This window comes from Sorex araneus, chromosome 10 (assembly GCF_027595985.1).
Source record: "Sorex araneus isolate mSorAra2 chromosome 10, mSorAra2.pri, whole genome shotgun sequence".
Taxonomy (NCBI): Eukaryota; Metazoa; Chordata; class Mammalia; order Eulipotyphla; family Soricidae; genus Sorex; species Sorex araneus.
In genome coordinates, this window is record NC_073311.1 from 40,453,602 (window position 1) to 40,469,493 (window position 15,892).

The 15,892-nt window shown below is 38.9% G+C and overlaps 1 protein-coding gene across 1 annotated transcript in view; it reads left to right on the forward strand.

The window, feature by feature from the left end:
• APAF1 (apoptotic peptidase activating factor 1) overlaps window positions 1-15,892 on the forward strand; it is a 100,863-nt gene that overhangs the window by 22,365 nt on the left and 62,606 nt on the right. The window contains exons 8-15 of the mRNA XM_055118259.1: window positions 75-313; window positions 693-860; window positions 2,494-2,625; window positions 7,397-7,510; window positions 7,946-8,130; window positions 10,870-10,996; window positions 13,190-13,315; window positions 15,492-15,623. Coding sequence (XP_054974234.1) covers window positions 75-313; window positions 693-860; window positions 2,494-2,625; window positions 7,397-7,510; window positions 7,946-8,130; window positions 10,870-10,996; window positions 13,190-13,315; window positions 15,492-15,623 — 1,223 coding nt within the window. The remainder of the gene's footprint in view (window positions 1-74; window positions 314-692; window positions 861-2,493; window positions 2,626-7,396; window positions 7,511-7,945; window positions 8,131-10,869; window positions 10,997-13,189; window positions 13,316-15,491; window positions 15,624-15,892) is intronic.

Consider the following 15,892-nt stretch of genomic DNA (forward strand, 5'->3'; position numbering starts at 1 on the left):
ATTCTCAAATTGCAAGTAATTTAAAAATGAGATGGTATTAACATCTATTTTATTTCATTTGAAAAATTTTTTAGGCTCTCCTCTTGTAGTATCTTTAATTGGTGCTCTTTTACGTGACTTTCCCAATCGCTGGGAATACTACCTCAGACAACTTCAGAACAAGCAGTTTAAGAGAATAAGGAAATCTTCATCTTATGATTATGAGGCTTTGGACGAAGCCATGTCTATAAGTGTAGAAATGCTTAGAGAAGACATCAAAGACTATTATACCGATCTTTCTATTCTTCAGAAGGATGTCAAGGTGCCTACAAAGGTAATAGAAGAACCACCAATTTTTGTCCTTGGCTATTTACAGCATGGAATCTTTTGTATAATACTGAGTATATTGTTATAGAGGCAATTGGAGAGATATAAAGTGATCGAGTGATGTAGTAGGAGATGTAGAAGTTCACTGCTCTTATCCGCCATCAAGAACTCTCTGTAGAATTTAGATAATTATCTTACTTTATAGTGATTGTAGTGAAGCTGGAGAAGAATCTGACTACTTTCTCTTTTCTGTCTTGAGTGATTGTTGGGCTCTAAATGGAGAACTTCTGCGTTTTCAGATAGAAACTCCTGGGGTCTTAAAGCCTTTTCAGCAATATTGGTGGTATTTTTTTTATGGCACATTTTAAGCTTAAAATTATTCCTAGGTGTTATGTATTCTCTGGGACATGGAAACTGAAGAAGTTGAAGACATTCTGCAGGAGTTTGTTAATAAGTCGCTCTTATTCTGTGATCGGAATGGAAAGTCATTTCATTACTATTTACATGATCTTCAAGTAGATTTCCTTACAGAGAAGAATCGCAGCCAGTTGCAGGTATTTCATATCTGTATATGTATTTTTTTCTTTAAATTTTACTTGGAAAGAAATTTCATGTACAGGGGCCGGAGCGATAGCACAGCGGGTAGGGCGTTTGCCTTTCACGCAGCCCATCTGGGTTTGATCCCCGGCATCCCATATGGTCCTCCAAGCACCTCCAGGAGTAATTCCTGAGTGCAAAGCCAGGAGTAACCCCTGAGCATCGCTGGGTGTGACCCAAAAAGAAAAAAAAAAAAGAAATTTCATGTACAGAGGCTGGAGCAATAGCACAGCGAGTAGGGTGTTTGCCTTGCACGTGGCTGACCCGTGTTCGAGTCCCAGCATCCAGCATACCGTATGGATTCCTGAGTATCATCAGGAGTAATTTCTGACTGCATGAGCCAGGAGTAACTTCTGTGCATCGCCGGGTATGATTCAAAAAACAAATAAAAAAAATGAAATTTCATCTATAGAGAAGTTGCCATGCAGTACATAGTTTCTGTACATACACCCTTTACCTAGCTTCCCCACATGTTATATGCAACTATAATAGTTATCAGAAACTGAAAATTAACACATACATACTTTATTTGCATTTATTTCTTCACCATACCCACTAATGTCCCACTCCTCCCTTTTTTTTTTTTTGTGGTCCAGTTCCAATTCTTGATCTTGTATTGCATTATATCATATAGCATAAAATGAGTATCATGCTTCCTTCATTTCTTCAGATCTTTGAAAATTGTACAGCTTTCTTAGAGTGGGCCACTCTGCGCAGTGCTGACTTGGGTGTGGATGGAGGTGGGACCACTCTCAGTGATGCTCGGTGCAGTGGATCGGACATGATGGTTCAGGCTTGATAGATCATGCATACTGCACCCAGGATCAAAGCTCTAGGCCTTGCACAGGCTAGGAATGTCTTTAACCACTAGAGCTACATCCCTGGCTTTTTATGGACTAGATCAAGGTGTATATTTTTAGCAAGAATACCATAGAAGTGATATGTTTATAGTGTGTGATGTCAGTGTTTTGATGCCTTAATATGAGTGAAATTAACAATGATCATTGTCACTTTTTTGTTGTGATTTTGGGGGCATACCCAGTGATGTTCAGGGCTGACTCTTGCTCTGTGCTCAGGTGTGACTCCTGGCAGGGCTTGGGGAACCATACAGAGTTCTGAGGATTGAAGCCTGCTTGGTTGCATGCATGGCAAACTGAACCTTTGTTTAAAGTGATACCTGCCACTTCCCACTATAATGTTAGAATTTTTTCTTTTTATTTATTTATTTATTTATTTATTTATTTATCTATTTATCTATCTATCTATTTATTTATTTATTTTGCTTTTTGGGTCACACCTGGCGATGCACAGGGGTTACTCCTGGCTTTGCACTCAGGAATTACTCCTGGTGGTGCTCAGGGGACCATATGGGATGCCGGGAATCAAACCCGGGTCGACCGCGTGCAAGGCAAACACCCTACCCGCTGTGCTATTGCTCCAGCCCCCAGAATTTTTTCTTTTTAAATTAATAAGCATCTTGTGGAGAGATCAGTACATTCTTGTTCTTAAATAATTTTGGAAACTGGAGTTAAGTAATTCTTAGGTCATGAAGTTGTATCTGTTCTCTGAAGTGTTTCGTTTGGATTTCAGGATCTACATAAGAAGATAATCACCCAGTTCCAGAGATATCATCAGTTATATACTCTTTCACCAGATCAGGAGGACTGCATGTACTGGTATAATTTTTTGGCCTATCATATGGCCAGTGCCAAAATGCACAAAGTAAGATACCCATTTAAAAATTTTTCTTTTTGCTCACTTTTAGACAGAAAGTTTCTTTTGTGAGTAATAAGGATTGCAACCTACCTAGGTATTTTAAACCTACAGTGATTTATAATGGTACCTTAGTAACTAGAAAATGAACTGTTTAAAAATTCACTTTCTTCTTAACAGTAGCTTTCCTTTATGGGAGGTAAGGATTTATTTTTATGCTTTGAGAAGAAAAATATTTTTATCTATTTAATAAATATTTACTGATTGCCTGTTATGTAATAATACAATTCTTCTTTATGTGGTCTTCCACATGCATAAGCTGCCTCTTAAGAATTTTTGCTGGGTCAAATGGGAGCTCAATTTCTAATTTTTGGAGAATTGCCCATACTGTTTTCCAAAAGGGCTCAACCAGTTGGCATTCCCACTGCTTCTGGAAATATATCCCGGAGAGGCAAAAAAAGTGTAGTAGAAATGACATCTGCACTTGTGTGTTCATTGCTGCACTGTTTATAATAGGCAAAATCTGGAAAAAACGCAAGTGCCCAAGAACAGATGACTGGTTAAAGAAACTTTAGTGAATCTACACAATGAAATACTATGCAGCTGTTAGAAAAGATGAGGTCATGAAATTTGCATATAAGTGGATCAACATGGAAAGTATCATGTTAAGTGAAATGAATCAGAAAGAGAGGGATAGACATAGAAAGATTGCACCCATCTGTGGAATATAAAGTAACAGAATAGAGACTAGCACCCAAGTATAGTAGAAATAAGGACCAGGAGGTTTGCCCCATGGCTTGGAAGCCAGCCTCACATGCTGTGGGAAAAGAGCTCAGATAGAGAAGGGAGCACCAAGTAAAGGGTGTTTGGAGGACCCGCTCGGGTTGGGAGATGCATGCCGATTGTAGACTATAGATTGAACGCAGTGGCCACTCAATGCCTCTATTGCAAACCACAACACCCCAAAGGAGAGAGAGAACAAAAGGGAATGCCCTGCCACAGAAGCAGGGTGGGGTGGGGGGGATGGGAGGGGTGGTAGGAGGGATACTGGGATCATTAATGGTGGAGAATGGGCACTGGTGGTACTCGATCATTGTATGACTGAAACGCAAACATGAAAGTTTGTAAGTATGTAACTACTTCATGGTGATTCACTATTAAAAAAATAATAGTAAAAAAAAGAAAAAAAATTTTGTTCAATTGGGGAATGACAATGGATAGATTTTAGATTATATCAGAAGGTAAGTGCTCCAAGAAATGAAGCATGGAAGGAGAAAGAGAGTGATGATAAAGGGGTAGCATAATTTGCTTATGAATATTGTATAGCCTTTTTTCTTTAGCCAGACTTATATTGACTTTCTTTTTGAGAGTTTTAGTTTTTGACCTAACTCTAGACAGAAAGTAAAGTCAAAGATGACTCCAGGGGCTGGAGCAATAGCATAGCGGGTAGGGCATTTGCCTTACACGAGGCCGACCGGGTTCAAACCCCAGCATCCCATATGGTCCCCTGAGCACCGCCAGGAGTAATTCCTGAGTGCAGAGCCAGGAGTAACCCCTGAGCATTTCCGGGTGTAACCCCCCCAAAAAAAATATGACTCCAGATTTTTTTTTTAACTTTTTTTTTTTTTAATTTTATTGAATCACCATGAGATAGTCACAAGCTTTCATGTTTGTATTGTAATCACACAATGTTCAAACACCCATCCCTCCACCAGTGCACATTCCCCCCCACCAATATCCCCAGTATTACCCACCCCCTGCCGTTTCCACCCTCCCCCTGCCTCCATGGCAGACAATATTCCCCATACTCTCTCTCTACTTTTAGACTTTATGGCTTGCAACACAGACACTGAGAAGTCATCATGTTTGGTCCATTATCTACTTTCAGCACACATCTCCCGTCCCGACTGATTCCTCCAACCATCATTTTCTTAGTGATTCCTTCCCTATTCCATCTGCCTTCTCCCCTTCGCTCATGAAGCAGGCTTCCAGCTATGGGGCAATCCCCCTCGCCCTTGTATCTACTATCCTTGGGTGTCAGCCTCATGTGATGTTATTCTATACTCCACAAATGAGTGCAGGATAATTACAGACTTGTGAAATAAAAGAATGGAGTTATTTGGAGCTAAAATAGAGAACATCTTTGGACAAAAGTATTTTTTTTCAAAAAATTGAAGGGGAGGCTAGGAACTTCTTTTGAAAATGTTGTCTTGTGAGAATATGAAGATATTTGATGGAAAATACTGAGTAAGCAGATAGATACAGGAAATTTTCTGGTTAAAATTAGGAGCTAACATTAAAATTTGGGAATCAAAATAAAGAGAGAAGTGAAGTTAAGATTGCCAGCTAACTATTCCAGATGTTTACATTTCAGAAAATTGTATATGCTTTTGGTAGTTTTTCTGTTCTCAGTTATTTTATGTCTTGCATATAGAAATGTTATATTATAACTATACATGGGAAAACAGAAACCTAGCAAAGTATATTTTGTATATAATAATCTGTATTGGAAGGAAGGTATTTCAATAAAAATAATTGTTCTAGTTATATGAATTTTCATTGTTTGAATGTTGTATTGGTTTTCAGTTTTTCCCTTTTGATGATGTAATAAATATTCTTGTATATTGTTGCACCTATATTATTTCCTTTGAAAATTCCTAGAAATGGTATTACTGAGACTATTAGTCTTAAAAAAAAATTGAGGTCAGCAAGATAGTACAGGGGGTAAGGTGCTTGTCTTGCATGTGGCTGACCTCTGTTTGATCCCTGGCACTGCATAATTTGGTCCCCTGATGCCACCAGGAGTGACCCCTTAGCATGGAGCCAGGAGCAAGCTCTGGCATATCTGGGTGTGACTAAAATAAACAAACAAATAAACAAACCCTCTGGGTCAGAGAGATATTACAGAGGTTAAGGTTCTTGCCTTGCATCCCTCCTGTCCTCATTTGAAAATTCAGAACGTGATATGGTCCCCAATGCACCACCAGGGGTCACTCTTGAGCACAGAGCAGGCATAGCCCCTGAGCACTGCAGAATGTAACCCCTGAATCAAGCCACCCCAAACCTGATATTGAGAGATGTGCTCCAAGAGACTGGAGCACATGCTTTGCATGCTAGAGCCCAGGTTTGAGCCCAGTGCCTCATGGTTGATGAAGCACCGTCAGGAGTGAACCATGAGCACTGTGCCAGGAGTAACGCCTGAGCACCATCTTGAGAGACCCCAAAACCAGAAGTAAACATTTTTTGATAGGTATGATTGTGGCAGGATTCACTTTTTAAAAAATCCTTATTAACTTTTTAAAATTTAAGGTAATGGTTAATTTTTATTTTAAAAAATTAGGAATAAACTTAAAACAGTGAAGATCACAATTATTGCTTATATTTTTGACTTTAGTTTTATATATCACTTTTATTTTGCTGCTCATATATATTGATATATTGCTCTTTAAAGCCAAGATGGGATCATAGGGATGTAGAGAGAGCTCACTTTTTTTGGCTATGCTGAGATATCAAATACAATGTTGTATTTATATTTAAAAAGTCATAAAACTTCATTTCATATTAATTATTGACGAACTTATCAGGTGTTTGGTCATTTTTACTTTTATTTATGAATAGATTCTTCATTACCTTGATCTTTTTCTGTTTAGTGTTTCTTCATTACTTTAACCTTTTTCTATTATTTTTTTACTGCTTATTGGAATTTTCTATAATTATTATCTTTAATTTTTGTCATGTATTTTTTTTTCTGTTACATTTAAGTTTTGAATATTTTGGGATGGGGCTGCCCCAGAAATGCCTGGGTTGTGGAGGGGGCTGTCCCAGCAGAGCTCAAGCAGTGAAACCTGGGGTGCACTGAGGCCATAGAGGACACCGGGGCCACCAAGTCTATACTAGTAGATGCTGGAAGGGAACGGGATGCTGGGGATTGAACCAAGGGCTATGCATGTTCCAGGCGTGTACTCTACTCCTCCCCTCCCCTCTCTTCCCTCCCCTCCCCTCTCCCCTCCCCTCCCCTCCCCTCTCCTCTCCCCTCCCCTCTCCTCCCCTCCCCTCCCCTCCCCTCCCCTCTCCTCCCCTCCTCCCCTCTCCCCTCCCCTCCCCTCCCCTCCCCTTCCCTCCTCCCCTCTCCCCTCCCCTCCCCTCTCCCCTCCCCCCCTCTCCCTTCCCCCCCTCCCTTCCCCTCATAGTGCTAGGAATCAAACCTGGGGGGGTCACACATGCTAGACATGCACCCCATCCTATTGAACTGCCTCTTCTAACCCCTGGAGTTTTCTTTTAAAAAATGTTTTCTTTAGTCTAGTTGAAATTTATATGTTTTGGGAGAGGACCTCCTAAGTGATGCTTAGCAGTCCTGGGGCCACTCCTGGTTATTAGCCAACTGACTGAATGATAGAATGCTCGGGCCTCAGGATGCAGTGCTACTTGGGCACTACAGTGCCAGACCAGGATCACACCCAGCAGGATGTGGGGACATCACGGGGTACACTCAGCAATGCTTGAGGCTCATGTATGGTGCCAGGGATCAAACCAGCATCGCATACATAGATGGCATGTGCCCTACCAAAACCCTGTACTATTGCCTTGTTCTGAAATTTATCTTGAATTAAAGTATGAGGTTGAGTTAGTGTTTCTCCAACTTTTGATAATGTGCTTCATTTCAGAAGCTTTCTTTGAGTTAAATTCTAGATACCTGGTGTTTCTCTTAGTAATATTAGGAAAATGATTAGAGACTTTGCTCTAACAGTGCTTCTGCCTTCCCTGTCTTTTTTTTTTAAAGGAACTTTGTACTTTAATGTTTTCTCTGGATTGGATTAAAGCCAAAACGGAACTTGTAGGTCCTGCTCATCTGATTCATGAATTTGTGGAATACAGGCATATATTGGATGAAAAGGTGCATATGAATTTGAATAAGTCATAATTGACATCTTAAACATTTAATTCTAGGTTCAATAATGGGGATGCACAGAATGAAATGGCAAATTAAGATCATCTCCTTATTTTGATATTAGTCTATTTTAATTTTGCTTTATTGTTCTGCTAGTAAAGTGGGTAACATTGGGGTTTGAAAGTTGAAGTAGTCAATGATTCCTTTTTAAAAAGAATATCTTAAAGTAGAACTCTGATCATGATATTTTTACACTTCAATGATTTTTTTATGTATAAAAGCCTAAGGAGGGTCACTATGTATTTTTTACCTAATGGTTAGTATTTCAGCTCATGTAGAGAATATTTCATTTAAGCCTTTAATGTGAGAAGATCACAGAAACCACAAAGTATCAGATCTTGGCTTCGGTTATGTTTCTAATGGATTTTAGTTTGTTCACAGGATTTTGCTGTCTGTGAGAATTTCCAGGAGTTTTTATCTTTAAATGGACACCTTCTTGGACGACAGCCATTTCCTAATATTATACAGCTGGGTCTCTGTGAACCTGAAATTTCAGAAGTTTATCAGCAAGCTAAGCTGCGGGCCAAGCAGGAGGTTGATAATGGAACGCTCTACCTGGAGTGGATGTAAGTGGGTTAGGAGAGGAGCTGAAGGAGGCGGAGTGATAGCTATATCATTATTTTTCACATAGTGAATAAGTTCACTCCAGGAAAATTGAACTACTTTGCTAAGGGATGGAACTTTTAATAAGCATTCTTCCCAACTGGAAAGTTTTAGAAGAAGTCAGTAGCAAAGAAATAGAAATATCTTCAAAGGGTCTATAGGAATAGATGTTGGCTTACAGGATATCTTGACAGTTCATCCTAAGCATTGATAACAAATTGATAACAAAATGTAAAATATGTTAGTTGAAAACATTGACTTCAAGCTACAAACCTAGATTTGAGTCTGTTTTAAAACTTAGTAATACTATAGTTTTAAATGAGTTAGAAATTACATTCCTTTCAAAATGTAAACTATCAATCCTTTGTGGTAAGTGCTATTTTTGTGAATATTTAAGTGAAATATTGGATTAGGTCTTGATCACTTTGCTTTTGGACATTACATATGTTAAATTTCAGAATTGAAACTTGATTCTTCTTATTTCTGTAAGAGACTAGTTTTTCTCTTACCTTAATCTTACCAGTCAGTGAAAGGAAAAGAGTGAACCACCATTGCTTTAATGTGTATTATATATATATCTTATGCTCATGTATGTTACTTACTTATTTTCAGAATAATTTTGTTGTTGTTTACGTTACACCCAGCATTGGCTCAGGGGTCACTTCTAGCTCTGCACACAAAAATTAGTCCTGGCGGTGCTCAGGGACATATGAAATGCTGGGGATCGAACCTGGGTTGGGTGCGTGTAAGGCAAGCGCCTTACCCACTATATTATTGCTCCAGCCCTTGGCTATTACTTTGTGATTAATATTATTGGAGAAGAATTCATTCCTTCATGGAATTAGATTTACATTTATAGAGGAATTATTAACAGGTTATTTTATAGAAAGCATTGTATTTTGTTTAATTTCTCAAGTCTGCTTAGTAATTTTATAATTTTATTATGCTTACATTAAAATGGGAAATTGTATTTTTTATTTTATTTATTAAAAAAATTTTTTATGAGTGAATTACCATGAGTTACTGTTACAAACTTATGAACTTTTGTGTGTTTGCATTTCAATCATAAAGTGATTGTTTACCCATCCCTCCACCAGTGCCCATTCTCCTCCACCAATGTTCCCAGTATCCCTCCGGACACTCCCCCCGCCATCCCCCACCACCCCACCCTGCCTCTGTGGCAGGGCATTCCCTTTTGTTCTCTCTCCTTTTGGGTGTTGTAGTTTACAATAGAGGTATTGAGTGGCCATCAAGTTTGGTCTATAGTCTACTTCCCGCATGCATCTTTCAACCCAAATGGGTCCTTCCAACATCCTCCACTTGGTATTCCCTTCTCTATCTCAGCTGCCTTTTCCCCCAGCATGTGAGGCCAGTTTCCAAGCTGTGGGGAAGACCTCCTGGTTTTTATCTCTACTACTCTTGGGGGTTTATAATGGACAATTTGAAATAAAATACCTAGAATATCCTGCCCACATGGCACAGCCTGGCAAGCTACCCGTGGTGTGTTTGATATGCCAAAAACAGTAACAGGTCTCACAATGAAGAGTTGGAAGGGCCAAATCACTTGGGGGCCACTCCTGGTGATATGCAGTTAACTGAAGTCAGGCAACTCAATGCTCGGGCCTCGGGATTTTGAGCCTTTTTAGGCTCTCTAATGACTGGGCCCACCAGGGCCACTCTGACCATGCTCAGGTTCTTTCACTGTTATATTGGTGATGATCAGCGGGGACTGGAGCGATAGCACAGCAGGTAGGGCGTTTGCCTTGCATGTGGCCGACCCGGGTTCGATTCCTCCACCCCTCTTGGAGAGCCCGGCAAGCTACTGAGAGTATCTTGCCCGCATGGCAGAGCCTGGCAAGCTACCCGTGGCATATTTGATATGCCAATAATAGTAACAACGAGTCTCACACTGGAGATGTTACTGGTGCCTGCTCGAGCAAATCTATGAGCAATGTGATGACAGTGACAGTGATGATCAGGGGACCATGCAGTGCTGGGGGTTAGCCGAAGGGTGCGCTATATAAAGCATGCACTCCAGCCCTTTCCGTGGTCACATATATATGAACTTTTAACACTGTTCTACTTCTGCTGTTGTAAATATACATAATATTCATTTATTCTTTAACTCATGAGGAATTTATCTGCTCTGGTGGAATAGTTGGTATTTACTAGACAAATATGCAAAGAGGGGCTGGAGAGAGTACTAGTGTTAAAGTTCTTGCCTTGCATGTGGCTGACTCTGGTTTAATCCCCCAGGACTAAACCCTGAACAGTACTGGGTGTTGCCCTGAAAAACAAAACAAAACAAAACAAAACAAAAAATAAATCCCCCAAGAAACAACCCAGTGAAAATGACTTGAAAAAATTTTTTTCCCTCTAGAAATCTTGTAGTTAAAATACATCAGAGTAATAGTGGGTGTAGTTTATATAAGCCAATACTTTAGTTCAGGAATAACCTTTGTTTTGCTCTTCTTTCCTTTCAAAAGACAGAGATTTTTAGAGGGCATCCTGGTGTTAGTTTTAATATATCAAAGGAAAATAGAAAGTGACATGTTTTGTTAAACTAGAAATCCAAGCCAAGTGACATTTGTGATACACAACAATTTGCTTTGATGTAGGGGGACACTGTAATTTATTGTGGGAAAAATAATCGCTTTGATTCTTGTTTATTGGGTTTCTATTCATTTTTTCCTTGTAAACAGAAACAAAAAAACCATCAAGAATCTCTCTCGCTTAGTTGTCCGCCCCCATACAGATGCTGTTTACCATGCTTGCTTTTCTGAGGATGGCCAAAGAATAGCTTCTTGTGGAGCTGATAAAACCTTACAGGTAAAGCATACTTTTTCAGAACATTTTTTGGGCATGTGACCAATAGTGTGCATATTGAAATATACTTAAATAATAAAATTAAGAATATTGCATGTTACGTGAATATTCTTTTGGTTAGAGGCGCAGAGACAAGACACGTGAGAGGAATGTAGAGAACACCAAGGTCCAAAGCATCAATCTGGCTCGAGGCAAAGAGCAACTGCCAGAGGTCTCCTTTTATTTATTTATTTTTTTCCATTTACATCCAAATGACTTCATCACGGAGAAAGAAACACTAACGAGAGTACAAACAGTTATAGAATAAGCATGCAGCAAAAGAACATCAGGGTATACATTATCTTGTCAAAGCTATGTTGTCAAAGCTATGTTGCAATGATTAAAACATGAGAGGAAGATATGGAGCTCGACACGTAGGCTCTACAGATCACGTCCCCCACATTCTTGTGGTCGGTTACACAAAGGGCAAAGAGAAGGCTCATACTGATTCTTGAAGGTCAGTCCAGATTAAGGATTTGTAACAGAGGGGGAAACTGCTGCCTTGTACTGCCAAGATAAGGTATGATCAGGCGGGTGTATGAGAGCATGTTGTATTTCTCCAGATCATCGGACTCACAAGTTTTAGCTTGCTCACTTAATGTGAAAATGGGGCCTTTGTTCTGTTTCCTGCTTGCAGGGCAGCATCCAGAGGCTTGTCCTAATATCCTGGCTTAGCACCAACATTGCATGTTAGCAACATCAGGAATCAGATCACAGATTTAAAAGATATAGTTGTGTATTTCATCATTCTAAACTTGCTGAATGGTGTAGAAGAGCTTTTTACCTTGCCAGTCACTGTCATTCATGTACTCAATAAGGTTGATGAGAAAATCATAGTTTAAAGTGATAAGGATTTCATTGCTCTTCTTCATAGGAACAGGAGTTAGACTAGAAAACAGTGATTAAGCTACATTTAATCAAAGGCACAAGCATAAATATCTGACTAAAAATAGGAATTGGACTAGACTACTTTTTATTTATTTATTTATTTTTTGCTTTTTGGGTCACACCTGGCGACGCACAGGGGTTACTCCTGGCTCTGCACTCAGGAATTACTCCTGGCGGTGCTCAGGGGACCATATGGGATGCTGGGAATCGAACCCGGGTCAGCCGCATGCAAGGCAAACGCCCTACTCACTGTGCTATCGCTCCAGCCCCCTAGACTACTTTTTAAAGTGCTTGAAAGAATTTTCTTTTTTATTTGATTTCATGTTTTTGCTTTATCTTTTGATTTTAAATGAAACAGGATCACAATAGGTAAAGCTTTTATATTTAAAATAGCTTTAACCTGTATTGCAAACCATAATGCATAAAAGGAAAAGGAGAGAGAGCAAGAAGGAAAGTGCCTTCCATAGAGGGAGGCTGGGGGTAGGGGTTGTGGGGTTAAGGGATGGTGGTGGGGAAGTGGGGAACATTGGGGGTGGGAAATGTACACTGGTGGAGGGATGAGTGCTGGATCACTGTATGACTGAAACCCAATTATGAACAGCTTTGTAATGGTCTGTGTCACCGATATCCAATTACAAAAATAGTAATGTGTAGTTCATGTGCAATTCAATCAGCTTAATCAGTGGCTGAATAAATAGCAGTACTTCTACTGCTATTATATTAAAATAGTATAGCTTAGTCCTCACAAGATTATGACTGCTACTTAATTTCTCTTGGTGTTTGTTGTGACTAATTTTATTCATTTTGATTTTTCAGCCTCAGAAAGCATATTAAAAAAGTATTTTGTTTGTTAATAATTTGCCTAACTCAATCCAGCAACACACACACACATACTCAGTCCTAGTAACAGCACAAACTGTTTTAGCATGCGTGTGCACATAGACAGACACACACACACACATACACACACACACTCCCTTCTACTGACATACACGTACAGAATTTGCCAAACTGTTTACCATAAATGGAGCTGCTATACTCAGTCAGTTTTTAAAATTGTTATTTACAGGCAGTTAGCAATGGATAGTTCTCTATGTTAAAGCAAATTCTGACCAAAATTTTGATTTTTAAAGTCATTTTGGCAAGGTTCATTTGTTCTGCAAAGTTTAAACATGATTAAGATATTATAAAAATATTTTTATTGACTAGTAGCACAAGGTTGCTAGGTGGTTTATAGTAAAAAAGTTTTATGTATTGTTTCATGCGTAGGTGTTCAAAGCTGAAACAGGAGAGAAGCTCTTAGAAATCAAGGCTCATGAAGATGAAGTGCTTTGCTGTGCATTCTCTGCTTGTGATAGATTTATAGCAACTTGCTCTGTGGATAAAAAAGTAAAGGTAGGGAAATATATTTTTGAGTTGTAATCATTACAAAATTTATTTTCTTTTTCCATAATAGTGGGATGAGCACTTTTGCCTCATGATGCTAATTTGAGATAAATCAGTTTTTATCCAGGGTTAAGCATCAGTTCGAATGCATATGTTGATCAATTGGAGATGTGGAAAAACAGGAACAAATTAATGCTATTTATTGCGAGATCACGGGTTAAATAACAGCTGAAATCTTTGAGTGTATTGTGATTGAAAAATGGTGGTGCACAAAATAATTCTCTGAGATCTTGTTCCTATTATAAAAATATATAATTTGTAACATGCCAATTAGATATTTTTACCTTTATGAATTGGCATTTATTCAGTGCAAAACCAGATGGATGAACAAGCTCACAGGTGATTAGTCTAAAAAATAAAGGAAGAAAATAGAATAATTTTAAAATTTAGCTATTATTACATCACAATAGGTTTTAGATGGAAGATGTACATAATTTAAAATCTATGTGTGGAAGTGTAATTACTTTGTAACCAAAATCATTAACATTAATACTGTAACCATGTTGCTTCAATAACTATATTAAGTTTTTTCTTTTACTATAACACTATGATTTACCAAGTTGTTCAGAACATAGTTGTTTCAGGCATAAAATGTCCTGCCACCAATCCAACCCCCAGTGCACCCTTCTGCCAATGTCCTCAGTTTCCCACTTACCAACCCAAGCCTACCTCCTTGTAGGCACAGATGAATTTACTTCTTATTGTTCGTTACAACACAAAGGCAAATGGACTTATCAAACCTTAGATAGATAGTAATCAATTAGTGATAATTGTTATATCTCACAGTGATGTAACTAAAATCATTGTCCAAGGGTCTGCTGTGCTGGATGGTGCTAGTTGAGCCTTCCGTGTTATTGTTTAGGCCCATTGAGCTTGGTGGACTTCCACGCAGCTTTCCTAAGAGATTTACTGTGATCCTACAGGAGTGACAGGACTATGAAAATTTGAGGTTCAGGAGCTGTAGATCTGGAACAATTGGGTGGCTTGGCAGTTGGATAAAATGGATCCAGGTTGTAAGCTAGTTTTCCCTCAATCTAAGATATACGTGAATTTTAGTTGTCATTACTTAGCAAATAGAATCTCAGGGGTAGAGCTCTGTACCTAATGTACTGTACTCTGTGTGTATAAAGATTCTTCCTTCCTACCACTGAACTTCCAGTCATCCCTCCATTAAAAGGACCCCTCCATAACTTCCTCTTTGCTCCCTTTTTCCTCCAGTAATCAAATCTAGTAGTTATTTATTTATTTTTAAAAAATCAATTTGTAAAGCCTTTATTTCATTTGTTTTATTTATTTTGGTTTGGGGGTCACATCCACTAGTGCTCGGGAACTGCTCCTGGCTTGGTATTCAAGAGTGACTCCTGGTGGTACTTGAGGGACATGGAGTGCTGGTGATCTCACCTTTGAACTGTCTTCCTGGCCCAAGCCTCTGTTTTTCTATTGTTTTTTGGCCCCACACACAGTGCTCAGGGCTTACTTCTGGCTCTGTGCTCAGAGATCATTCTTGGCATGGCTCTGGGGACCATACGGGGTGCTGGGAATTGAAACTGCATGCAAGGCAAGCACCCTACCTGCTGTATGATCTCTTCAGTCTCAAGCCTGAATTTTCTTTACTGAATCTTTTCATTTGTCATTATTTATTGGTACCATAAAATCAGCAGAACACTTTGTCACTTACCTTTTGATACCTTGAGTTGTGTAGGATAAGTATCAGTTTTACAGATGAGAAAACAGATACAGGTAAATTAAGAACTTGGTCAAGGATACACATTAATATTATACTGGATTCAGGTCTTGGATTTAATTCTTCCGATCTGGTGTTATACCATTTTCTTTATATACTTGCTGTTATTCTTAGGTCCATGTGAAAATTTACTTTTAAAGAATGTAATATTTTTATAAGATTCTAAATATTCTATCGGAAGATGGTTGTATAGATTTGCAAGTAATTAAAAAATATCTTGGCAAAATACTTAGTTTTTTTGGAAGGTGGAGCTTATTTATAAGTGTTGTGTCTAACGGAAAGATCTGTCAGATGGAATGGAAAGCATCCACAACTGATTTTCCATTTTCCCCTCTGAGAACAATGGGTTGTTGTAAATTTCATGTTCTCTGTTTTCTTTAGATTTGGAATTCTGTGACTGGAGAACTAATACATACCTATGATGAGCACTCAGAGCAAGTCAATTGCTGTCACTTTACCTGTAGTAGCCATCACCTTCTCTTAGCCACTGGATCGAGTGATCACCTCCTCAAAGTAAGTATGGATAGAGAGCTATGTGGATAAATTTGATAGATTGAACTATCTCATTGATTTTCTTATGTACTAATCAGGGATCCTTTGGTTTTAGTTCTCTATACTTCCATATTAGTTTATAATTTATTTTTTGGCTACACTCATTGATGCTCGGACTTACTTCCGAGGGATCACTCTTGGTGGACTCTGGGGACCATATGGGATATCAGGGATCGAACTTGAGTTGGCCCTGTGAAAGGCAAGCATCCTACCTGCTGTGCTCTCTCCCC